Source organism: Diadema antillarum, unplaced genomic scaffold, assembly GCF_040938485.1.
Source record: "Diadema antillarum isolate AM-2024a unplaced genomic scaffold, OU_Dant_1.0 scf00000201, whole genome shotgun sequence".
Classification (NCBI taxonomy): Eukaryota; Metazoa; Echinodermata; class Echinoidea; order Diadematoida; family Diadematidae; genus Diadema; species Diadema antillarum.
In genome coordinates, this window is record NW_027271090.1 from 141,897 (window position 1) to 169,255 (window position 27,359).

General features: G+C 39.7%; 1 protein-coding gene across 1 annotated transcript; it reads left to right on the forward strand.

The window, feature by feature from the left end:
* Positions 1-26,995, forward strand: LOC139723797 (uncharacterized). Its single transcript, XM_071635003.1, has 26 exons — positions 1-735; positions 3,202-3,361; positions 3,838-4,016; positions 4,909-5,016; positions 6,178-6,286; positions 7,134-7,231; positions 7,513-7,685; positions 8,387-8,550; positions 9,465-9,628; positions 10,272-10,354; positions 11,075-11,236; positions 12,918-13,029; positions 13,495-13,664; positions 14,641-14,785; positions 15,353-15,436; positions 16,190-16,260; positions 17,536-17,746; positions 19,489-19,596; positions 20,593-20,759; positions 21,489-21,549; positions 22,678-22,746; positions 23,315-23,491; positions 24,389-24,457; positions 24,870-24,989; positions 26,084-26,184; positions 26,824-26,995. Exons 1-26 carry the CDS (start codon positions 1-3, stop codon positions 26,993-26,995), a joined length of 3,972 nt encoding a protein of 1,323 aa, XP_071491104.1.
* The last annotated feature ends 364 nt before the right edge of the window (positions 26,996-27,359 follow it).

Genomic DNA, 27,359 nt, shown 5'->3' on the forward strand with positions numbered 1-27,359 from the left:
ATGTGGAACTCCGACAAATCGCAAATACTGCCAAAGGAAATCAACATCAGACAGTCGAGCAGCTTCAGTGACAACAGCATCTCGAATTACGAGGAGGAACACGATGTCGCCGTCACGGATGTCGAACCTTCGGCTATCAATCTGTCTGTACTCTCCGCGTCACGGCGGGTGAGTTCGACAACGGAATCGTCTGGCGAGAGAAAGACGTCATATGCACACAGCACTGAAAGTCGAGAGATGGCGATGAAGCGACGCTTCAGCAAGAGAGGTCTGAAGATGAGGGAGGTCGAAGATTCTGAGAACGACCTCGGTCGTCAGAACCAGACCGAGGACGAGGACGACGACGACGACCAGAGTCAGATCGGCACACAGACACCGGGCGACACAGCACGACCAGAGTCGAAGACGGCCACAACGATCCCCTATCGACGACATCACGAGCGATCTCGCAGAGTCCTGACCAACTCCAAGTTCGACTTCCGACAGAAGTCCGTGGCCGATGTCCACCGCAATGTCCGGACGGAGGACCAGAACAAGCCCGACTCCAAGTCCGCACATCCGTCGATATTCAGCAACATCCTCGAAGAAGTGGACGGTGACAAGGTGAAAGTGAAATCCAAAGGTCTGTCTTCCACGGAGTCCTTGTTTTCAGGGATGAAGGCAAAGTTGATAGCGACCAAGAAGAAGAACCTAGACAGAAACCACTCCCCGCATCTTCACGTCAAGCTAATTGAGGTAAGCCCTAAATTTCCTCTTTATTCTCATCCTTATAAAATTCGAGCTACGTACATATTGAGTTCCTAAGGAGCGGGTATGTGGGTTACGATAACTCCGTTGGGATACTGAACTGGATGTATTGGCTATTCAGGTCTACGTCCCATAAAGAAGTTATTTGTCGGTCTACTTTTGTATTTTGTACTTTCCCCGTTTCCTGTAGCATACCCATGCACTCCATAAACTTTGTGTGTGTGTGTGTGTGTGTATTGGTACCTTACATGATCAGATGAGCCTGTATTGATAGACATTAACGGTTTATATTCGCAATCATTTTGAAGTTTTGTAATGGATATAACAATAGTCATATTGATATTCTATCATGCTTGTGATTTATCAGTATGATGATAATGATGATGATTCGATTATCATCAACATCATTATAGTAATCATCATCATTCTTATTATCGCGACAACCATCACTTTAACGTTCATTCATGATCATTTTCAGCAAGGAAAAGATGTAAGTGACATAATTTATCATTCTTATTATTGGTTTAAAGGTTAAATGAATAGATATTGCTAGGATACGTTGTGAAAACGTTGTTTAATTCCACTGTACCTACGATGAAGCTTTTCGATTTTTTAAAAATTAAACATCAAAGTTTGGTCGTAGACATGATCACACAAAAAGACAAACAACAACAACAAACAAACAAACAAACAAACAAACACCCAAACCATCATTTAGATTAATATCTGCAATGAATAAAAGACGCATTGTTTGAAATATATAATTCATGGGTTAACAACGCACACAAACATGCACTCATATCATACATTTAAACATATACCAGCATAATATGCTGTGCAATGTCATATCATCTTTCCTATCCCGATAATAAACATTGATAGTGCTCTTGGACTCTTGGCTTAATGTAAATATAACACGTCCATAGATCGGATAGTTCAAGGTTATCTGCCTGATAAGTTCTAGGCCTGATTTCCTGAGTTACATTTTCTCGGCATCGTTCACATCCCGTCAATCTGGCTCTGTGGTTGAAATGGGGTCATTCCACAAGACCGACACCCACGAGTCATACAACCTACGAGTTCGACATTGAAAACAGGTCCATGAGTCATACAGCTCACGAGTTCGACATTGAAAACAGGTCCATGAGTCATACAGCTCACGAGTCATACAGCCCATGAGTTCGACACTAGGCAAATAAAGCCCATTAGTTCGACACTAGGTAAGAACAACCCACGAGTTCGACAGATACAACACGGGGCTAAATGTGTCGGTCTCCTGGGCCTTGTTAGCTTAGCAGTGTCGAACTCATGGGCTGTCTGACTCGTGAGCTACATAACTCATGGGCTGTATGACTCGTGAGCTGTATGACTCGTGGGCTGTATGACTCGTGGGCTGTATGACTTCTGTGTGTCGGTCTCGAGACGTGCACCCTTTAAAATTTGGGTATATTCTTCCCATTATACAAATAATACACATCAATGAAGGTACCTTTTGAACAGTCTGAAACGTCCGAGGCTATTATGGCCGAAGGTGTTTGGACTGTTTCGAATGTAGCACCGCGCGTGGGTAATTATACTCTATAATACCGGGACAAAATAATGTGTATTATTTCTTTTATAAAATGATGAAGCACAGCGCCTTGTCGTTGTTGAAAGAATTTATAATTTAGGCGTTTTAAATTTCCCGCAAACCATATTCGCGAGGAAATAGAACAATGAGATCTCGCCCCATCACCATCAGCGACGTGACAGTGCTAATGACCAGACATTGTACTTACTGTACGATCGGTCATAAGCGAAATTACTTGATAGGCTATAAAATAAAACCCTTGTCACGCATAAGCTCTCAACGAATCATTTGACTAGGGTCTGCTTTATCATTTTATGCTATAGAATAACAAAACGTTCTTTACAGAACCCGTACATGCAGAGACAGGGATCTCTTAAGTCAGGCTGTATCATTTCATATATTTGCATGCATAAGATTTCTTAACGTGAATCAATCCCAAAATAACGTTAATTCTTACATTTTGAAATGGAGAGTGTATTCCGCCTCTTCCTGTGTTTGATTCACTCATTAACACGCATGACGAATTTGATTTTGTTGATTGAATGCCTGCGAAAAATGCAAATTATTCAATGTGTTAAATTTGACTTTCACATGTTTTCTCATTTTTTTTCTAGACTGGTAAATTATGAAACCTTTTTTTTTGTCTTTCTAAGGGTCAGAAATGAGACAAGACCAAGACATTTCACAAAACTTTGATGCAAATGACCAGATTAAAAAAAAGGAAACAGAAAGACTCGTAACTTTTCTTTTGTTCATCTAGGCAGTTAGAAATTGCCGGGATAAAAACGAGACAGCGCCCAATTCAAAGTTATTGCTGCAACCCGTTTCAAGAGAAATAAAAAATACCACATCTTGACCTTGTTTAATTGTTTCTGTCTATCTAGGCGGTCAAAGGTGGCGACAAGGAGCGACTGACGAAACTCCTGGACCAAAATACTTCCTTTAACCTGAACAAGTTGGACAAGAGAAACATGGCCCTTCTCCACTATTCCGCACTGAGTAACACCGATTACATCGCGAGGGAGTTGCTCCAAAGAGGGGCTGGTAGGTCAAAGGTCAATTATAACCAATAGAAAATCTGGGGCAAATTTGTAAAAATATATTTGCAGTTGTACGTTACTGTATTACGTTCGCAAGCCTTTGCACGTGGCGATTAAAAGGTATACACTTTATGTAAAACTATCTTTCTTTCATCTATTTTACGTATGTTATGTTACGTTACGTTACGTTATGTTATGTTATGTTATGTTATGTTATGTTATGTTATGTTATGTCAAGTTATGCTATATCATTTTATGTTTCGTTACGTTGTGCTGTAAATTTTTTTATGTGGTGCGTTATGTCATGCAATATAATGTTTTGTCATGTGATTTTATGCTATGAAGTGTTGGGCTGATTATACTCTATTGGTATTATACTCATAACTTCGTCAATGTTTACAGCAAAAGAGATACGAAATCATAAACATGATAGCTTTCTGTATACCCGTGACGTCTGTTGATTGCTTCTGAACGACGCAGATTTGGAGGTGAAGAACTTGGACACTCAGGCCACTCCTCTCCACGCGGCAGCACGTATGAACAGCGTCGACGTCGTTCACGTGCTGCTGGCCCGGTGTGCCAACGTCGAGAGCAGGACGATCACCGGTGCGACGCCGCTACACATCAGCGCGAGGAGGGGAAATATGAACGTCTCTCGGGTAACCAAATCAGTTGATGGGTGTGTCATCGTTGTCAGGGAGGGTTTTATTAGTGAGAAGGTGAAACGGAAATTGTAAGAAAAGTGAATCCGCGGCTGGAGGGAATTTACGTCGAATGAAAACAATGAACTACAAACAACGACAAACTGACCACGCCCATTGACTTCAGTATAAAGATTTGACTCAATGATATCGATCACGAAAAACAGCAATTAAATAAATATTATAAAAAAGAATAGTGTCCTAATATAATATTTAAAAAAATCATAGCAAAAAAAAAAGAGCCAAACAATCAAAGAAGGAAAAAAAATCGAAAGGACTACATTATTTAATATTATGTTTGCATCTTTGAATGTTTCTACAACAGATATATGACGCTATACAAATGCTGTGGATCATCATCATCATCATAGTGGGAGTGCAAGGACTTTTTATTATGTTCCGATTCTAACTGCAAACTTAAAAATTATGTCAAGCGTATGAGATTTTGACGTCATCATCATAGAGATTGAAATCAATTCGTATAATATCAACAATGCAGTAAAATTACTGCAGGCAAAACAAGAGGCCAAGGCACAAGTTCATACTTCGTACTAGTATGTCATTTGTTTATGTTAGTGGGTTTTGTGTGTGTGTTTGGGAAGGTTGGTGAAGGAGAGGAGAGGGAGGGGGGGGGGGGCGTGGAGGCTGACCGGCAGATGGAGACCAGCAAGGCCCTGGAGAGCATGCAATATTTATTATCAAAAGCAGTGTGTTTATTGATATATATCACCATGATCACACATCTTTATTGCGCCCTTTAAATCTGCATAATGGTGTCACATGACACCGATTCAGCCAATCACAAAGTACTAGTCAAGCAACAAACATTAGTATTTATATTTACCTGAAGGTGCTGGTTACTCTGGGGAAGGCGAATGTCAACGCCAAAGATTCGGAGGAAGCCACGCCCATGCACTGTGCCGCCATGAGCGGCAACAGGGACCTCTGTAATCTGCTGGTGAGTTGAACCTGTGCTTACGTGGTTTCGCTCAGTGTTTATATTATGATAAAACGACCAATCACGAGTTACCTCTCATATGATATCATAATAATAGGACATGTAAGTATACGAACAAAAGCACGACGAATAAGCTGAAGTATGTATCATATCTTCTTTTAATAAGCATTAAAAAAAAAACTCCGTTGCGTCGAGTTATATTTTACTTTAAAGTAGTTGTATTTTACCTTAAAATATAAAGAACATCCTCTTTCAGAAAGTAAGCTCAAGTGATTAAAAAAATCATGTCTGCCGATATTTTTGTTGGGTTTGTGATGCAAGTTCAAAATATGAGCATCTACTGGTGAGCGTATGTGATTACACAGTAGAGCATTAGTGTGTTATATTTGCCAAAGGCATGAGTGTGAAGGCAGAAATAAAGCTTCTTATATTTCTGTCATATACCACAGTGCTATTGTTGAGTAAAAAACCCTTGACTACATTTTGTGCTTCAGAACATCGTTGTCTTGTATCATGTTTGGTGATTCGATTTGATTTGATAAGATTTAATCTTAATTATATGGGTGTTTCTGTTGCGTTTGCATGAATATTGTCATGCATAGCATATATTTAAGTTGGTTAATGTATTATTTACATTCCTTCTGCTTTTGTACTTTTCTGTTCATGCTCGATTGTCTACTTTGCCACGAATTACTAAAACTAAAGATTTCACAGATTGTCCCGGGCCCTGTTCCATAGTGCTGTTCGTAAAGTTACGTATGACTTTACGAACTTTCCCCTTACGTTCTAACAAACTACCACTGTTTGTCAATATTTCATATACATTGGGGCAAAAATGCACTTTCAGCTAAAATCGTGTGTTGAAATGTGAGAATAATCATTATCATATGCAAATTTCAACTATAGCTATTGAAATTGATAATGATTTGGAAACCCACATGGCTTGCCATATCTAAGTCGTTCGTAAAGTCATGCGTAACTTTTTTGACAGCTTCATGAAACATCAGGGCCCAGGAATCATCCATTTTAACATACTGGTTATCATTCATATCCCCTTCCCCCCTAGTGATGGTGCGTATTTATTTTGTTTGTTTGTCTTTGACGGAATATTTGAATTCACAAATAACTTATGGAAGTAATATTATTGTCCTTTTTTTTCAGGCCGATCACGGTGCCGATATAAGAGCTAAGGACGTGAACTACATGACACCATTGATGAAGGCAGTAACCAGCGGTCACGAAGACCTGATTGACCTGTTCCTGGAATGGGGTGAGATGATTAATCCTTTGTGGGCTTAGAGTGTCCGATGGCACAGTAACCCCTATGGCGTTGTATACACTGTCCAAAGTAGGGGGCTGCGGAACCACAGGGGATGGGGGAGGGGTACCTGTTCTGCTCTTTAAAATATCGGGGGAAAATCGGGGAAATCGGAAAAAGAAATCACAGCACCCATTACTTCCAGAAGAAGATTCCGCCCTTGAATTCTGCACGTCCAAGCGGAGGGGGTGGGGGGGGGGGGATTGATAAACCATTGACTTTTGATCCTCCCCCCCCCCCACACACACACGCACACAAACAAACAAACAAACAAACAAACAAAAATGTTTCGCTGTCCCTACTCGAAAGTCCCTCCTTATCCAAACTTTGTTTTGCTGTCCATACTTCATGCATTCTATTGTGTATCCCTCGTAAAGAAAGGGTTATCAGTCTCTTATAGGTTTACTTTCTCCAAAGTTTGTTTTGTTTTCCATTCTTCATACATCTGTGTAGGCTATCATTGAAAACGGAAATAATGTCATCTGCGTACTGTTCATCTTCGATAGACATGAACAATGCATACTTATATGGGATATTGTGGTCTGATTATCATTATTCATTAATATACGTGTATCACGCATGTCATCAATGTTGTTAGCGGGGTTCCGGTTATTTGAGGCAAAGAAATTGTTGATAAGAGCAACCAAACAAGAGAAGATAAAGCAAAAATCAACACAAAACGTCATTGTAATTTGGAACAGGCCTGAGGAATAGGCCTATAAATTGTAATTACGAACAGGCCTAACTGAGCGATATCTAATTCTAGATTTTTGTTGGATCATTTTCTCTCCGAATACAGCTGATAGACTCGGCATCTCTCTCCAAGCCTACCTCTCAGACCAGGACAACGAAAGTAATTCGTGTCTTCATCTGGCGGTATCCAAGAGACGACCAACGGTAAAAACAACGACAATAACAACAAACAAATAAATAAATAAACGAACTAACGAATGAATGAATATATTCATTCATTCGTTTGTTTGTTTGTTTGTTTGTTCGTTCGTTTTTGCGTTTTAGTATAGAATAAACACACATCTTGGTTTAGGAGCTGTACAATATTAGATTGTCCTTTTATATCGTGCGAAGCGAATGCTGACAAGTTGGGAAGACCGTACTTTTCAGGTGCAATAAGCCTAAGTAACACCCTTGAAAATTACTCCCTCTCAAACAACTTACAGGTTATACAGCGGCTGCTCGATCACGGAGTGGACGTCAACGTCCAGAAGACGAATGGTATGAGCCCGCTCCACATTGCCGCCATCAACGGATCTACGACCACGGCAGTGCTGCTGCTGGAAAACGGCGCCGACCTCGAGTTGAAGGACAACGAAGGCATGACACCGCTGCACAGGTAGTCCCACCTGGTCATCCTGGAGTTATTCCTATAAGGATGTTCTCACACAACCAGAGGCACATAGTTGACGATTACATTGTATTAAACACTGTGAAATGACGGCCGTATGTGCAAAGGCAGCTAAAAGTCTATTTTATTAAGTCGACTGATATGTTTGCTGTCATAAGTATGGCAAATCCAATGATTGATACGACATGATGCTGACGAACGTCCGTTCGGAAAAAGAGTTTTTTGTTTGTTTGTTTGTTTGTTTGTTTGTTTGTTTGTTTTCGATCTTCAGTGTTTGAGGGCGAAATGCGGATACGCAATCATTCAAATTATTCTGAATGAAAATACCCGAAAAAAGACATACAAACATGCAGATTTAAAACAATGGCTATCAAGACATAAACGACACTTTGTGGTATAGCCGCTCCGATGTGAACAAGGATACAACATGGAATAGTCCACTGATACAGCATCCTATTCAGTAGGTGTTTCACAACGCCCATTCCACGTAGACGCTTGGTGGAGTTCAGAGGGATCACTACATTAAAGGTTTACATAGCATAATAGACCTCCAGTTCTTGTCCTAGACTGAATGTTGCCTGGTGTAAAGTTAACTGGAGTACAATGAAATCTAATAAGTTTTGACATTATAAGGAACTCGATCGAGTCCAATATTAACAACTCGTCTTCCCTTATTCTAATCAACCAAGGGCAACCCTTTACAATCGTGTGGAAACCATGGCGTTGTTTATCCACGAGGGAGCCGTGATCGACGAGGTCGACGACGACGGGTTTACACCTCTGCTGTGCGCCGCCTGGAAGGGTCACGTGTCCGCCGGCCAGCTGTTGCTAACCCGAGGGGCCGAGGTTAATTGTGAGTGACCAGTTAACAATCATAGGTTGTATTACTCCTCGGTGCAACTACCTTCCCTCCCTGTATAAAACCCTGTTTTGACAGACCTTACCCCGACAAGGTTAGGACAATGTCCAGAGAACAAAATTTCCCGCTTCAGGCAATAAAACCGCAGGAGAGAGATAGCAGTACCATTTATACAGACACGCACCGAAAACCTCCGGGTAGGTTTCCATAACAACCTACCCTATCGTGCGCAAATTTGGTATAATTACGGTAACAATCCACGTGATCGGCGAGCGGTGTGTCATTCTGTTTGAACTATTCAGCGCATGTGCGTTAAGTGCATCAAAGAAATATTACCGCGAGGGCGTTTTAAAAGAAAGGTTGTCGGGGTGTTGTCGGGGTAATGTCGAATTACCTTAAATGGCTAGGGTAGAATATAGCAAAGGTTACTGCAAAAACGTCTGGGCAACATTTTGCGGGGACTGTTTTAACAGGCAGGGTAAAATTTTAGATATCCCGGAAGTTGTCGCTGCAACTCTGGTGTGAACGCTTTGCTAAAAACGGGGCTTTAGATGCAGACATTCCTGAAGCATGCAGAATTGCCAAGTCCCTGTGGCACTATACCGAACAGAGAGAGGGGGGGGGGGGGGGGGAGGTTACAGGGTAACGCCGGGAAAATAGATGGGCAAATCTTGGAACGGAACAGCCGGAAAATCATGGGTTAGGAGTGAAATAGTATAAGGCCCCCCCCCCTTCTTTTTTTTTCTTTAAGTGACTGGGGGGGGGGGGGAATTGCTGCTCTTGATTGAGATACGTAATAAGTAGCTTGCTCTGATGATTTGTGAGATCGCATGAATTTTGAAAGATCAAAGTTTCTTTTTCTCGTTCCTTTTGTTTTGCATGTGTACGTTGGTTTTGTTTTTTTCTAGTCTTCGACCAATATCACAAGTCGGCCGTTCATTGGGCAGCCGAGATGGACCACTTAGATTTCATGGAGTTTTTTCTGGACATTGCCGGGAAAAGCTTGATCAACGTAGCCGATGTCTACGAGCACACACCGCTGCATTACGCTGCGGAAATCGGCAACTGTGAGGTAAGACGGTCAAACCACTCGTGTCTACAAGTCTTTATCAAGACTAGTCGGACTGAGGTGACAAAGCATAGGCCTACAAGCGAAATTATCCGTTGCTCTAGCGGGAACCACTGGATTGACCAGACAGGCAACTTATGTGACTAATTACTTTGGTGTACGATATCTATCTATATTATATAGTCAGCCAGCGTTGACTATCAATTTCCCCCACCTTTACGTCTGCATGAACTTGTTTTTGTTTTGAATTGTATTTTGTGTTTGTTTTTACTCTTTATTCGGTTGAAATGGCAGAAGAATGGAAAAATTGCAATTCTTTGTGTGTTAGCACTGGAAAATAAAGCCCAAATTACGATATGAAATGAATAAGTGAGTTTTCTCCAGTGGGGTTCTCCTTGGCTATACATAAGGACAAAGTAAATCGCTGTTATAATTACAACGGTCAGGAGTGGAGAATATCTATAAATATATCACAAAACTCGGCTTTGAATGCCGCGAGTGTCTGGAAGGTTTGAATGGATTGTTCGGTCCATATCTTAACAATTTCGGTATGATAGTGAAGGGTCTTAGCTGCAGAAAGGAGGCGCACATTTTATTGAAGCGAATGTCTTTTGTTTTAGAGTCAGTCCCATGTTGTATCTTACAGATGATCCAGCTGCTTATTGATTACAAGGCTGAGGGGGAAGTCAGGGACATCCTGGAGAAGACGCCCATTCATGTGGCTGCTCAGTGAGTCCCTCTTCAACCCAACAAGTCCCGGGGAATTATATATCTCTTCCCGCAGAAATTACCACCTTGTCATTTTGAACCTGGCGCCTCTAACTTTCATTGCATAATGTTAGATTGGAGCGAAATCATGGGTTAAGTTCAGGTGTCAGGTTTCCATTTCTTCAAAAATCAAGCAATAATCACATTATTATTTTTAAGTCTAATTTCGTCAAAAAGGTGTTGTTTCTTTATAACGGAAATGACTCATGAATCAAATTTGATATTCGAGGAATCAAAATTCCGCGCACGTGTTTCCATGGCGTGAAGTTAGCTAAGCTAACAAGCATTGATTGCATAATACGAGAAATGTGATTACATTGATGTCGTGCCATTAAGTGCATACATACTCAATGCCCATACACACAAACACAAAAACACAAAATTTTGCAAGAAAGCATATCGACCTTTAAGGATTAGCTACTGACGTGAAGCGTTAGGATATTAGGGCTAAGGCTACGTTTCGCCAACGCCATCATCATCATCATCATCATCTCCATCATCATCATCTTCATCTTCATCTACATCATCATCACCATCATCATCATCATCTTCATCATCATCACCATCATCATAATCATCGTCATCGTCATCATTCTCATCATCATAATCGACATCTTCATCGTCATCATCATGATCACAGTTATCACTCCAATTATCAATGTCCTCCTGTTTTCCTGTCAGGTCCGGCTACGTGAACTGTGTGGAGGAGCTCCTCCGTCACACACCCGCCCTTCTCAACGAGGACGACCGCTATGGGATGACCCCGTTGCTAACGGCCTGTTTCTATGGAAACCATGGCGCCGTGAGGGCGTTGCTGAAGATGGGTGCAGACATCTCCAACGTGTAAGCATTTAACCCTGAATGTATCAATGAGTCTAATTTACATAAATTTGTTGTTGTTGTTGTTGTTGTTGTTGTTGTTGTTCATTTTCCATCTAAAAAGATGGCTGGATAGCCCATATTCAGCTACACTAAGCTGGTCTTCCATGGGGTCCAGTTGGATGTGGGGTGGGATCACTTCACCGGGTTAGACACCCTGCTCTTTGCGATGAATGAATGAAGCGGGATCTTTTACGTGCATGAGCTGTGACTCCCTCATACACGGGACCTCCATTTTATGTCCTATCCGAGGGACAGAGTGTTTTGCCTCTTGCTAGAGGGGACGGTATGTTTACACACAACATTGCTCAGTCCAGACTAGGGTTCGAACCCGGGCCGCGTGATCGTGAGGCAGACGCGCTACCGACTGAGCCAACTCACCGCACTCACAAACCTATTGACAGAAAATAAAGGTGGCACGCAGACGACTAACACATTTAAAACCAAATAGCGTGAGGAATATATGGGTGGTACGATTAAATCGATTATCATTTGCTTCCCTGACAATGGTTGCCAACGAACACGTATTTCGAAGGGTGCACGTCACGAGACCGACACCCACGAGTCATACAGCCCACGAGTTATACAGCTCACGAGTCATACGGCCCGTGAGTTCCACACTAAACTAACAAGGCTCACGAGACCGACACATTAAGCCCCGTCTTGTATCTGTCGAACTTGTAGGCTGTTTTCACCTAGTGTCGAACTCATGGGCTTTATTTGCCTATAGCGTCGAACTCACGAGCTGTATGACTCGTGAGCTGCATGACTCATGGACATGCTTTTAATGTCGACCTCGTGGGCTGTATGACTCTTGGGTGTCGGTCTAGTGGGATGACCCCATTTCGATGCGTGCGCTCATCGGCACCCGTCGACACCAGTCGAGATTCTTCGGCTGTGAGTTCAGTGATAAAGGTGTACACAATAAATTGGTTACAAGGATTCTCGAATATCCGAGCCGGACAAGCCTTCCCACATCCATGAAGACCATTGTTACCCAACGCTACCAGGTGTTTGATATAAAACTTTGTGATCGCTCTCAGATGTTAGTAATGGATGACTATGGAGTTTCTTGTAAAGGATTTGCTCTCTTTCATTGAAAAAATTCTACAAGCGGTGGATAGGAGTAATGTGGTTTGTAACTAACTGCATGATGGATGGAGGAGTTATTTTAGTCATGCAGTCACTACAAAACTTTGCGATGGTTTGAGCATCCTCGGTGGGAAGTTACAGTTGTGTTACATTGTCTTTTGCAGCTTTAATCTAGAGCTCTATAATTTTGTTGTATACCATGCTTCAAAGTTTCTCGAAAAATACAAATAGGTAAAAGTTGAACGTTTTGTTCCCTTAAACAGAACCGTCACGACAATCTATTTTTTTCCTGCAACACAGAGAACTTGACAATTATCAAGAACAGTATTTTTTCAACTACAATAACATTGTTCTTTCGATAGTTATACACGTGTATTGTTTTTTTCGTGTTCGTTGTGTTACTGTGTGGCTGCCGCCATTACATGTATTGCCGATCTTATTCTTATCATTACCGGTGTTGTTGGTTCCGTTGCCGTTGTTGCAACTGCTTCCTTCTGCTACTAACTGTCACTGTTGGTTGCTGTTGATGTTGTTGTTGTTGTTGTCTCTGTAGCAATGATGATCATCAGACGGCGCTGATGTTGGCTTCAGCCAATAACCACGTGGAGACAATGAGCATTCTTATCGAACACAACTGCGATATTTACGCCGTGGATAAGAACCTGGTAAGGTTTTCTTCCTCGGAATCACACTTAGGCCTAGCTGTCCATACACAGACTGATAAAGGCTGATTTTATTTCACTTTGTTATTGTTGTTTTTTAGTCAAGATTATACATAAGATTTACAACGGAAAGAGTAAATAAGGCGTCAGTTGGTGATTTAAACGATTTATTTTTTTTTAAATATTCATACCGCATACATCTGGGGACTCATAATTACATGGATTTATTCATATAGGCTAAACTCAGGTACAATCACGTCAACTTGATTGAGTAGAGTTTTTTGCCACAAAAGGCAGTGACAAACCAAAGCAAAACATGAAGAGAGGAGATGGTATTTACCATTCTTCAATGGCTGGTTTAGGTAAAAATCATATGGATTTTCTGATTCTTATCGATGGTGTAATGTAGAAATTTGGCATTTGATCAACCGCTGAAGTCACGTTACATGATGCTGTAATATACTGCAGAACACGGCCCTCCATCTATGCTGCGACGCGGGCCACATCGCGGGCGCTAATATCCTCATCCGAGCTGGAGCCGACCAGTCGTGTTCCAACGACCAGGGCTTCACACCCCTCGAGCTGGCCATTGAGAGGGAACAGGGCGAGATCGCCGCCGCTATCATCAAATCAAAAGAGTAAGTATGGTTCAATAATTTCATTTGCCACAATCATTTATGTAACATAATCATATAACCAAGCATGACACGGTTGCTCCCGTTTGCGCTACGTTTCGCCTACAGAAGTCAGTTTTGATTGCAACAGTGGATGCCACCAGGTGTATAGATTTGTCTGTGTATATTACATCCACTTCTTTCAATAAAGATCAAATTTCTTCACCAATTTGAAAAGAAATGTGAAGAAATATCTAACCGAAATTTAGACTAGCTTAATTATAAATGAAACGTCCATTATAGATCTACTTTGAATCAAAGATTTCCTTTCTCTCAATACAAGATTCTGCGTAGAATCACTAGGTCAATGTATAACTTTTTGCCACCGAAATCTCGAACACAGGTCACTGAACACTTTGTTCGAGCTCCACAGAAACAATTGAACATTTTTTTTTTTTGGGGGGGGGGGGGGGGGGGGGGGGGGAATGTTATGTTACACAAAGATGTATTTCTTAAACAAACAAACACATACCAGATAAAGAACACAATTGTTCTGAAAATTATATGGATTGCAGTCATATAATCCTCATTGTGAGGGGAACAGATACACTTTAGGTTTGGATTTGAATATTTCTATAGATGACAGTTGGCGTAACTGAATAGGAAACAGTGGTGGATGGGGGGGGGGGGGCACCGGTCGCGCACCCCCTCCCCTTTATCTTTCTTTTAAAGAAATAAAAATAAAAAAAAAACGGGGGAGGGGTGCGTGCGCTTCCCCCTTTAATTTTGTAAAGGCGCCCCCTCTTTACGGGATTCCTGGATTCCTGGATTCGCCCCTGGGTAACTATTCCACAGTTTTGGTCCCGTAACGGAGAAAGTACGATCCCTCCATCCATGATGAACGTAGATATGAACTTCGTCCATATTAATAACGTGCCTCTGTGAAGTCAATTTGGATCGCTAATTTCGTGGCATATTTATTTTCTTTCTTTTTGATCAGCTGGCGGGTGGCCATGCAGAGCAAGGACGAGCAGATGATCTCGCCCATGAAGGCCCTTATCGAGAAGCTACCCGACGTCGCACTCCTCGTCATGGACCGGTGCGTTCACCGGACGTCCAAAGATCCCGTCACCATGTCTTACAGCGTGAGTAATTGTTACTCTTCACTGAATGTTTTTGACGTAAGCTAGACGGAATCCATGTACAATTGTACTGTAAGTCTTAGAAGACTTGGAAAAGGTATAACCAGGAGGAGGTCGCGTCTGGATTACATGTACCGCGATTCTTAAGCCCAATGCCCACCGTGCGACCTGATCCTGCGAGCTGGTGCGAGCTATAATATGGGGCGCCAAGTGTCGCACGCCTATTTCATTACGAAATGACTGATTTCGTTACGAAATAGGCCATGCGACACTTGGCGCCCCATAGCACAACTCGCACCAGCTCGCAGGCTCAGGTCGCACAGTGGGCATTCGGCTTAAAACCAATCGTTTCTGCATTTATTCTCTTGAATCAAGGTTAGACAGACCAATTATTGAAGAAAATGCTGACATCATAACTTCTAGGCAATTCGGTAAAGGTAATCAATGCAACAGAATATCTGCCGCTATCATGTTTAATAACGAAAAATGTGCCGTTTATTAATCAATAAATTGAGATGATTCATATTCAAAGTACATGCATATTCATTTTTTCTTTTTGCTGATGTGTAGATGAAATTTGACTATCAATACATCGACCCTGGGCCAGATGACGTGTCGACTAAGGCAAACAACAGCCGGTATTTTGCCGTCAGGGTAGGTCCAGCTCCTGTTACATTAACGACTTTGCAGATGATTGGACCTACACAGAGTGGTTACCTTTAGTAAACTATTATTCATTGTCATTGATGTATTCCCGATGATTCTGCTGTGAGATTTAAAGTTTTGTCCAAGAACAATCAATGAATGTCCCGATGGTGGTGTACGCATCATTGATTACTCTGATATAACATTCCATTTTTATTTCGTTTTAAGTTTTTTTCAGGCCTATAGAGAGTAGAACTCAGTGAACTGTCGAAGCTCTCTCTATTTCTATCTTCTTCTTTTTTTGTATGTATTTGGAAATGAAATTAACATGCTAGTCTTCGGAAGTCAATATAGATGAAAAAGTGTTTTGAAAACGAGTGTTAGATTCACTCATTCTGAACGGTAATCAGCAATTATCAGTTGGTTTTCAAATGGTCTCCTTCGTGGGTCGAAAAGACAAGAAAAGAACAAGTAACCAAAAGACTGAAAAGAACCCTGTGCAGATAAAAAACAAAAACAGAAACAAAAAACTTTAATATCGAAGGATTTGATAGTCATATGGCAATGCAAAAAGCATAGAAATGTTTCCAATAACCATACATAGCTTCATCACTGATGTACTTCTTTTCTGTTGCAGCGGTGATACGTACATAACATATAGGTACGTAAAATCAAGACTTGAATGTAAGTGATAGCATAATTTTAATAGGCACTTTCACTGACATTGTTTTTGCTTTTGGCTTTCTGTCGTTGACATTTCAGACGATGTGTCAATATGGGCGCGAGAAGCTGTTGGCCCATCCTCTATCACAGAGCATCTTGAAGCGGAAATGGTAAGTTGACAATCACTGATAATCTTACAAAATTTCGACATATCTGTCCCTCTTGCTTTCTGTCAAGGGTGATTTGCTCCCATGGTAACACACCGTAATAATAGGTCCGCGTTCAATGCCTACACTGTAATAAGTAAAATAGAGTTTAGCCTTCAACCCATGAGGTTATAAGGAAAGGATTTTACCATCGTCCGTTCGTAGATGTCGAACAAGTTAAAATGTCAAGTTTTCATGATAATTTCAGATGTTTTTGGTTGAACCAAATGACTTTTCATCCTTTGTTGGACGATTTCTTGTTTTCTCTATACCGACACGTATTGAAAAAAAAAAATCGCCTTGATTCTTCCAACTCGTGTGTTTGGTTGCAATTTGCACAGCTCGTGTGAAGACAATGTCATGTGAAATTGTAAAGAGGAAATCCAACCCAAAAATAAATAAACTTCAAAGGGAAAAATTTTCCCCACAGAACGATACAAAAATGAAAAAAAATTGGTTAAGAAATTAAAATATGACATTTTGAAATTTCACACTTGTTTGAGAACATTTCTTGACCAGTCCTTATGAATATTCAAATCAGCAAGTTGATGATATCATGCCCTCACAAGTTCTTATACGTTTCTATACAGAAATGAAAACAAAAATGGAAAAAAAAATTAATTTTCAGCGGTATAGATATGAAACTTGCCTGAAATCCACCTAAAATAAAAAAGAACAAATGCTAACTCGGATGTATCTTGGTATGGGAATATGCTTTTACATGTACTTGTACTGGCTAAAATTTACAATATTCAGAATTTCATACATTTCTACGTACATGAAAATTGGAGGGTAGACATCATTTGCTCGCTTATTTGAATATTGGTAAGGACTGCATGATCAAGAAAAGTTTTTCGAAAAAATGTGAAATTTCAAAATGTCAAATCTTCCTTATTTTTTTGATTTTTGTCATTTTTTTATCATTCTTTGAGGAATGCTTTGCTCTTTCTTTTAAAGTTTATTTTTGGTTGGATTTCTTCTTTAACATTCCCTTTAAGACTTTTAAAACTTTCTTAGAATAATAATGTTTCAGTTTCTATCATTTCGTTCTTCTCCGTCTACTCGATCTGCTACAAAGTCAACTTGGTGTTGAATCCCAAATTTTACTTTATGACCAATTTTTACATAATGTAATACCACGAGTAGTCTGTACAGTATTGTACGTCGTCAGCTCCTTGAAGGTATCTCTTCAGCCACTTAAATATCTGCCTTTGTTTCTCGATCTTTGTATTCATGCAGGCAGCGCTTTGGTCGGATCTTATACTACGTGGACATGACTCTGTACATAGCCTTCCTAACACTCCTCACAATATATAGCATGGTCTCCCCAGTTATCATCGGTCTTACGGCATCCTACGTTCATCCGGAAACAAACCAGGCCCTTTCCTGTCCGGTTTTCAATCTGACGGGGAACCCGGAACTGCATCACTACTTGCGGTATGACGAGGCGGTAAGTCATGATGCGATACATAAGCTGTTAATTTTGGCGAGGGTTTAATTTTCGCGAATCACAGTTGGACCGCGAATTAAGCCAGTTCGTAATTAGCTCATGTACACCTTGGTACAAATGACCTTTCTTTTTTCTCAGTTGGTTAGGCGCTTCACTCGTTTTCAAAGCGGTGTAATGCATAGCTTGCCTGACATAACAATTTATGGAATTCGTGTTCAAACAGAGCATGAAATTGTGTTTAGACTAGAAGACCAGAAAAGTCCGTCAGTTGACACTTTAGCAGGCATCTAATTCATTGTTTTGTATGGAATGCAATAACAACCTTATTCTTTTGATATTGCCAAATACCAGGCTTGCTGTCAGGTGGATGTGCTGGCAAGCACTATTTAGATAAGGATCACATGAATAATCATCACATCACAGATGCTCATCTCAGTGAATTAATAAACCAGAATGTCTTTTGGTACCAATGACCTTTTTCTGCTCATGCACAAAGTGAAATTACGAACTGGTCTATTAGACAACGCGCGAAAATGTCACCATGCGCTAAGGTAATAGAACACCTTTGAAGGCCTCGGTGTCAATTCGCGTAAAAAACATCTCGCGAAAATGTCCGTGACTTAATTACAGCGTATACAGTAGGCCTATTGTGGTATTAAGTTACGCTTGTATGTGTATTCTTATGCATAGAGCTGCAAGACAGACACATATTATTATAGATACAGACCAGAGACGAATAATATCAACATTTCCAGGTTCCAACAGATCATCATGTACACACAGTGTCTGAAATATAACCAAATTCAGCACCACCGATATTAAAATAAACACGAAATTCAATAAAATGACACATGCATATGCCAAAAAGGATTGGCTGACAATAAAGGCATAGATAAATGTTAAGTTTTCGAATTATATTATTTATTGTGTCTGTTTGTACGTTTGTTTCTTAACTTCTTTCTCACTATTCGATGATACATAAGCTGCCTCCGAAAATCACCAGTTTTCGCCTCTGTGACAAGGTAAAAAAAAAAAATCTTGCCTGTTGCGGCTTTCAAAACAAAAAAATCGTCAAAATACGTTATATCAATTTTGACTTATGTTCGCGAGATTACCCTTTGGCAAAGCCTTTTCTAATGCTGTCCTAACTTTCTTCTTCCAGTAAGATGAGAATCATTTAACATTGTCAACAGCTAACGACTTGGCGAAACAATGCAAAGCAAATAAGAAACAAGCAAAGATGGATGTAGCGTTCACATTCAGACAAATTACAAACAACATTCAATAAGGTGAGTTACAAAGAATTCACGGTAACTGTAATGAATGTTGGACGGAAATCTTATTGAAAGAATAAAATTCATCATCAGGTCTAACATTTTAGTGGATAGATATGCTATTTATGTAAGCTGACAAAACTCCGTTAGAAATCTTGGAAGATAATATTATTTGCCTGAATGTATACTAATTCAAGATCGAGCAATTGTGTGTTTGCCATAAATACATGAGCTCGAACTCGTGAAACCTGTCTTGCGTCACATTTCACATTTAGAGTTTTGACAGGCATACGATATAAGAGAAAGTCTTCATAATACACTTTTACACAGATTGTCAGAATTTCTTCAAAATTCCACTGCTGTGTTTTTAATGATCTCATCATTCACTACAAAGTTTTGGGAAAATTTCTTGTAAGAATGCACAGTCACGATCGCTCTCCACAATTTGTGCACCAATGAATTTTACAGAGTGATGGATTTTACTACGTGAACCCGACCACTGCTTACCTGGCTTACGGCATACTAGCCTATTGCATGTCCATCATCCTTGGGGAGCTGGTCGAAATGTACGTGGTGGTGAGTACCGGATTATCTTCCCTTGTCCTGTTCGTATTCTCGGAAAGCAGTAAACCTTTCCTTTTCCTTCTACTTAAACGCTGATCAATTCAGTGCTCATTTAAGTAGGGCTATAGTTGCTACTACCACCTCCCTTTACACGTGTAATACCAAAGAGTTACTAGTTTGTCAAACAATCTAATTTGAAGGACATAAAACCAATATTCTTCCACATGAGCTCATGTCAAAAGAGTTAATCCAAGGAGGTACCTAGTACCTCCTTGGTTAATCTAATGAAGAGTTTTGTGCATGCGATTAGAAAACGGTTGAGGTTTCTTATGACGTCATCACTTCATCCAATTTGAGGCTACGACTGTGGCCATTATCACTATGGGGGGGGGGGGGGGGACATAGGAAAGTAATCCGCAGTGTTACATCCCATCAGTTTCGTATCTGTTTTTCATGTTTCGATATCACTCGATCATTAAATTGCATATATATATATATACAATGCCTAAGACTGAATACTCCCACTGAGAATAATCTAAATTCAGTGGGCAAAATGATTAGTGGCACATGGTAGCCATAATGTTGGGGTATCAAAGAAATTCAAAAATACGAAAGGGCCCAAGGTATTAAATGAGCAAGCTTGTTTTATTGCAGGTTCCAGTACTTGATTTGTACACGTAGAATAACGCCTTTGACATGGTTATCGTCTCTACATAGTTTATTCGAGATATTTCCTAATTTTGGTTGAAAATTATAACTTCATTTCATTTGAACTGATTATTCGATTATCTTCAAAGTTCCACCTAGTAATACATTGATCATGATGCGATCGATTACTGCACATCGTAAAGTTGTAATCATGTTTTGGGAAACCGCCACAGCAACGATGTAAATCTGTAAGTATTCAACTTGTCGCTAGAGCTCAGCGTTTACGACATAAACGATGCTTGTAATACATGTCATGAGCTAGAATGACTCGTGTTTGGTTGTCTGTCTATCACCTTACAGCGACTGAAGTATTTTACAGACCTGGGCAACTTCGTAGACTGGGGAACTTTGATCTCGGCGCTGATATTTGTATTCCCTCCTGGTAGGGTGCCTTGCAATCACAACTGGAACGCCGGTATCTGGGCTCTTTTCAGCTCTTGGATGAAATTCATCATGTATTTCAAAGGGTAGGCATGGAATCTCGTACCTATATTTGTATTTTAGCATGTACATATTCTAAAATGTATATAACTATATAAAAATGATACGAATGTGTGCGTGATGTACGTATGTATGAATATGTAAGTCCGTATTATTTCGTGTATGTAAGTGTTCTACATGATAGTTATGGTGCGTGTATGCATATGCGTGCATGTATTGTGAAAGTTTGTATTTTGTGTTTGTTTACAATGTTTGTGTGCATGTGTGTGTAAATGTGCATGTCTGTAGGATTGTGTGTGTCTCGCATTAAGACGCCTCTGTGATGTGACTTGCGAAGACGTATTATAAACATAAATATAATAAATGCCCCCCCCCCCAGAAAGAAGAAACACAACAAAACATTTATGAAAATCTTCATAAAGATAAAAGAAAAATAATCGAGAGTTTTTCTATTTGTGTGTGTGTGTGTATGTGTGTGTGTGTGTGTGTGTGTGTGTGTGTTTGTGCGTGCTTGTGAATTTGATTCGAACGGGATATAGTGTATCCGCATGGTACGGCAATATTTCACTCTGGCAGTTGTATCGTTCCTCTATAGCTTTTTGTTCAGTTTCTGGAACTCCATCATACTGCTGCAACCGCTGCTGATGAAAAGCGTGATATATTTATCTATCTATATATATATATATATATATATATATATATATATATATATAATTTCACTTGATTGAAATAAGATGTTTATTTTTCCTGTGTAGGTTCAAGACCACGGGTCTCTACGTGCTCATGTTTGTTGAGACACTGATGTCAATCATCAAGGTAATGTTTCAACCCTTTTGTAACAATTCATTCATACATAGCATGCAAGCAATATTCATGAATTCGTTCGAGGAAAAAGATTGTCGGTATAAAAGTTACGGAAGAGAAAAGAAGATAAGACTTGACGCCCGAGAAATAAAATGTCATGAGTTCTTCATCGATTGCTCCTAATCCTTCGTGATGCAGCTTTATTGTCTGCTGTCACAGAAGTGTTGTTGATTATGACCATCCCACCCCCATAACAATAATGTATCATATTATTCATTTAGTTCAAAGTTCATTTTCTTTTTCTCTTTTCAACAGAATATACATAGAACATGTATGATTATGATGATTATACTTGGACATGCGTTTGAATAATTCACTGCATGTCTATTGTCAATAAAATCAAGACCTCCTTATATAGACACACTATAATAATTTTATATTCCGGGGAAAAAACACCGGAGGTAACAACTGAAAAGAATCCATGCTTGTAATATGTGATCACCTCGTAAAAGGTTGAAGAAAAAGGAGGTGAAAAGCTTATAAACGAGAGCTTACAACTGACGTATATAGTATCTCTATGCAACTACAAAGAGTGCAGGAAAATTAGAAAAGAAGGAACTAAAATAGAGAGAAAACGAAAGTGCAAGAAACTGAAATACAACTGTAGGTAAACTATAGTTAATAATAAACTATACAGATACTAATTAGATTTTGTCACGTGCAGGTATTTTCCCTTCTAGGCAGTTAATGCGAATGCGTTACTTACTTCGGTATGATACACTGCTGTAGGTGCTTGTTCTTAATCGCTAATTGCTTTTAGGGTAGGATATAAGGTGTGTTGTTTAATGACCCAAAAAGGCAAATCTGCGTCTAACCTGCAAAAACATCATCATAATCTTCTTTTGGGTGAATTCATTTTTTATGAGTTGTTTTGTCAAAGTTGTTACACCGAGCTTGTTACATAGATATCACTATCATATTGAGAAAAAAAGCTAGAAGTATAAGTAACCTGGATCTTAAGTTCACTCGCGAACTGCTGTCGCAATGAAGTATAGGGCCAACGTATTTAGTACTACTAGTAAACTGGATTCCCCATGATATTCGTAAATAAGGATTTCAATGTCTCCCTCTTTTGTTCAGGCTATGTCAGTGTACATCATGTTCGTGTCGGCCTTTGCCAATGCATTCGGCATGTGCTTCTGGCAAATCGTAAGTACAGATTGTATGTATTTACTGCCTATGATAATACTTGAAATGGAAAAGTAGAGAAGAGCGTCACCCGTTCTCGTTGATTTACGTGTATGGACAATTATTACTGATTATAACATCTAATTTATTGAAAAGAAGAAGAATAAAATAAAGAAGAAGTAGAAACCCAACGAAGGAAGAGGAGGACGAGAGGAGGAGAAGAAGAAAGAAGGAAAGAAAGAATAGGAAATAAGAAGTGGTGAGGTAGAAAATTTGGAAGTAAAAATGTAGATGAAAATTCAAATGGATATTGTCATAAAGATGAAAAACAAGAGTCCGTTGGCCTCCTTCAAACTCAAACTCCTTTTTTTGAAACTATATATTCACCACCCAATCACATCCCTTACGAATGTGAAAAAAGTGTTCAACAACAACAACAACATCAACAACAGCAACAACAACAACAACAACAACAGCAGCAGCAGCAGCAACAACAACAGCAACACGTTAAACCCATAAAGAAAGAGAGAAAGAAAGAAACAAACCAAAACATCAATCTTATCTGTACTTTGTGTTTTGCTCTCCACAGTATCGCTTCTCATCTGCTGAACGTGGCATCATGAGCATCTTCACCATGATGTTGGGAGAGCTGAACAAGGACGACATCTTCGCACCAGATGTCTCCCTCGCACCTTTCGGGGCGTCCGCCTACGCCCTCTTTTTCATCTTCCTCTTCATCATGCCTATTGTGCTTAATAACCTGACGGTAGGCGGAGGGGGTTATGGAAGAGGGGTGGGGAGGGGGGATGGGGAGGAGGGGCGGATAGGGAGGGAAAGGGAGAAGGAAATGGGAGGGGGTGGGAAAGGGGTTCAAATGTAGTATCCGTGATGAGCATACAGATGAGGGCATACGCCTATCAGACGTATACGAATTTGTTTTCTAATTCACACGACTTACTGGCAGTTTGTTTATTTGTTTGTTTTTTGTTTGTGTGTTATTGGTATTTTCTCTCTTGCTTGCTTTCTTCATTGTCTTTGCTTTAGTTTGACTGTACTAAAGGTTATACAGACATCGAGAGTATGATGCACCGTTCTGCCAATGTCTGCATAGAAGAGACAAATTAATATTATGCTGATGTATTAGCCTTCAATAAATATCGAAGTAGTATGAAGATGGGGCCTGAGATCCTGAAAATGAAATTAATAAACTGCAACGCGAAATAACAAGATAAATCGAACAAAGAAACGTAATACTGGGAAAGTATATGATAAACATATTATTAAATGATGGAATCGATTAGGGAGATGTATTTATTCGTATCGTTCTACATATGCGAGGTGTAAAATCCATGTTTATGTTTTTATTTTACTAAAATTGCAAAATAATGGTTGTTCAACTTCTTAACTCAACTTGTCGGTTGACTAAATCTTACTTTGATCAAGCCAAAGTTTGTTCACACAACTAAGCCTCGTGATTACCTTTGAAATGTCCTTTGTCAAAAAAAAAATGGCAGTTTCAAAATGCGTAGCTGGATCGTACGATATGGTTTCAGAAAAGATGAAAGAAAACTTCAAACGGCTAATAATTTAGTGATTTTCTTCTCAATATAAACGAACAATCACAATTTCGACTGATTTTCGACTCTCTTCTCTTCCAATCAAGATTGGTATCGCTGTCGGGGACATTGATGGCATCAAGAAAAAGGCCTTCATTCGTAGGAATGCTGTTCAGGTAATGAGCATTCATTTTCTTCTGATTCTGATCTGTAATAATTATGTTTTGTGTATAACTATTTCAACTTGGCAGTAGAATACATCAGAACACGTAATGTTGGCTCATCCTGTTCAAATTTGATTATGTGGTGTGTCAGTCTTTTGACAGGCCCTCTCGCTGTATGATGGCTATAACTGGCGAACGAAGCGAGCCTCGCGCTGTCGCACTCAGCTGAACTCGCTTCGTTCGCCCCCATTTGCTCACCACCATACAGCGAGAGGGCCTTGGCAAAAGGCTAGTGGTGTTTTCGATGCGAAAATAAAGAAGCTCATCACAGATCAATATATTTTATATACATCCCCAGTGGTATTTTTTTTTTAAATAAAAAAAGGCAAATATACACATATTTCACTTGATCTACGACTTGCAGTCGGATTATGTATACCACTTGGAGGCTAAGTTCCCACTGTGGCTTCAGCGAATCATCTACCAGCCGGAGAACATCACCAAGGTGTCAAAAGGACTGCGAACCAACAAAATCATGGCGTTCGTAAGTCTCATTTGAAGGTGTACTGATAAGCTCTTTTTTTTCCAATCATTATTATTATTTGCGTTTGCGGGAGGGATATGCACACGTAAAAACAACAGCAACAAAACAAAATTGTCACTTTAAAAGTCAATGATGCGGAATGTGACACCTTGTATGCAATTATCAATATGTCTTTGTTGTGGGTATTGGTAATTGAAAACTGGATAATGTTTAATGACGTTTTAATGAAATCAAGTTGAGCTTGAATCCAACTGTAAATCAATTTACTTGTAATGAATAAAGTGACAGATTTTATAGCCTGGCAAACCATGGGATTTAAGGGAGCTCATGTTGAAAGCAGATTTAATTGTAAACCCACTGTGCAGAACCTCAAATGAGATTGTATTTTGTAAGATTTCTACAATGGGTATATTCATGTATCAAATAAGTTCGGACAAGCGCACCCAATAACTGCAATTTTTGCACCTGTTAACGCATGCAACCGCTTGATGTATGAAAGTGGTAATCTTCAGAATGTTTTTCTGTCGTTCATGCGCTTCCATCAGGATATTAAACCCAATATTTGTACAGAGATGTATTTAGTTTTATTTGTTTTCTCTCTTTGGATATGTTACAAAGGTCCGTATTGCATCCTTAAAAATCATTATCATTAGTGGTATTAACAATGATGATGATGATAATGATAATAATAATAATGACAATATAAATAATATTAAAAATAATAGTCATATCATCACCATGATGAAATAATAATAATAATAATAATAATAATAATAATAATAATAACAGTAATAATAACAATAACATTAATAAGAAATATGAAACTGAATGACCCTGGGGACATTATATACAGTTTCAGCAGTTGGAGCTAGCTCTGGCCATCCTTACGAAGATTGGGCAGTGGGGAAGGGGAGCTCTTGGGTTACCACAAACAAATTTGATATACGTGCCTTACTTCGGGATACAATTTGGGCTTATGCTATTGTATGAACATCCTTACTCTGAATCATCTGCTCTAAGCTACGATCATGTGCGTAGATTTGCTGTATATACTGTATGTTTGACTCCGTTCTCCTTTGTTTTGTGGGATATAGTTTTTCCCTGCGGAGGACGACGCGTTCGTGGAGGCGGACGATAAATCCGAGCCGAGGACGGCTGAACACGTATTGGACGAGATGCAGGGTCTAAAAACCTCGTATGTATCATACTGTTGGATGGGCTTTGTGATAGACAAGAACATTGATTTCCTCGAACGAGAAACAACGATGAAGGGAGCTGCAGATGAAATTTACTCTGAAGTTGTTGTTTTTTACAACAATAGCAACAACTACTTCTACTACTAGGCCTCCTACTTTTAACTTGAATGTAGACCTATTATTTGGGTAAGGAATACACTATAGATGTAAACTACCCATTTGCACTTTCGAAGATCAAAGTCTCACGCTGTCTGTAATGGTACTACTACCCAAACTAGAGAATATCCGTAAAATTACAGACACTGTAGCACATTCAGTGCAAGAATCGTGACACTTTTGTTTTGATTTGGAGCCGACACTATAATTTTCTAGTCTAGCGTTTCTCCATCTCGAAAAATCATAAACTAATAAAGTACAGTGTTGCTAACAGAAAAAAAAAGGAAAAAAGAAACTTTGTAGAAGTATTGATTAATAAAGCGGGGGAGGGAGGCAAAAGAAACTCCCCGGGTTACTAGGTGACTTGCAAAGATATTAGTTCTTGTGCTGAAAATTTCCCCACGGTATGATTGTGATGGTGATTTAGAAATACTTAAATTTATATAGGGTAAATATTTCTTTTTTTCAAATCTTCCCTCCAGCTTGGCCTCTCTGAAGCTGATGGTCAAACAGCAAGGCGACCTGCTGAAGAGTCTCGCTGACAAAGAGGGCGTCAGCACCAAAGTTCAGGACATCGTCGCCCTGAGCGGGTTCGCTGACGACGTCGTCTTCAACGAGCACGACAACGAGAATGACCACGAGTCGAATGCATAGCATTTAGCAGCAGACGACAATCAAAACTTGTTTAGGTCAATATTTCAAATGACTATAACATTACGGACCAAGGACAATCTGGCCTATTTTGACATATATTATAAATTAAGGAGGCAAGCTAGTGACAAAAGCCTTGTATTTTTTTATTTCTTTTTTCTTGTCTGAAAATATATCTGAATTTCTATGATTTGTGACGTTGTGACAAAAATATATCTCTGTTCACTGCAAGAATGCCAAAAGCCCAAACCTGACAATCTATTAACATGCGAAGTCCAATCTCATTGGAGTCGAGGCTCAGATTTATTTTGAATTGATTCGATTTGATTTATTCGTTTCTACATTATCATTGCACATGTACCCATTG

Bases quoted from the DNA above. Each gene is read 5' to 3' on its own strand.
- LOC139723797 (XM_071635003.1), top strand. From the start codon at position 1: ATGTGGAACTCCGACAAATCGCAAATACTGCCAAAGGAAATCAACATC. The intron at 736-3,201 runs GTAAGCCCTAAA...CTGTCTATCTAG, and splicing joins TTCACGTCAAGCTAATTGAG to GCGGTCAAAGGTGGCGACAA. The intron at 7,686-8,386 runs GTAGTCCCACCT...TAATCAACCAAG, and splicing joins GGCATGACACCGCTGCACAG to GGCAACCCTTTACAATCGTG.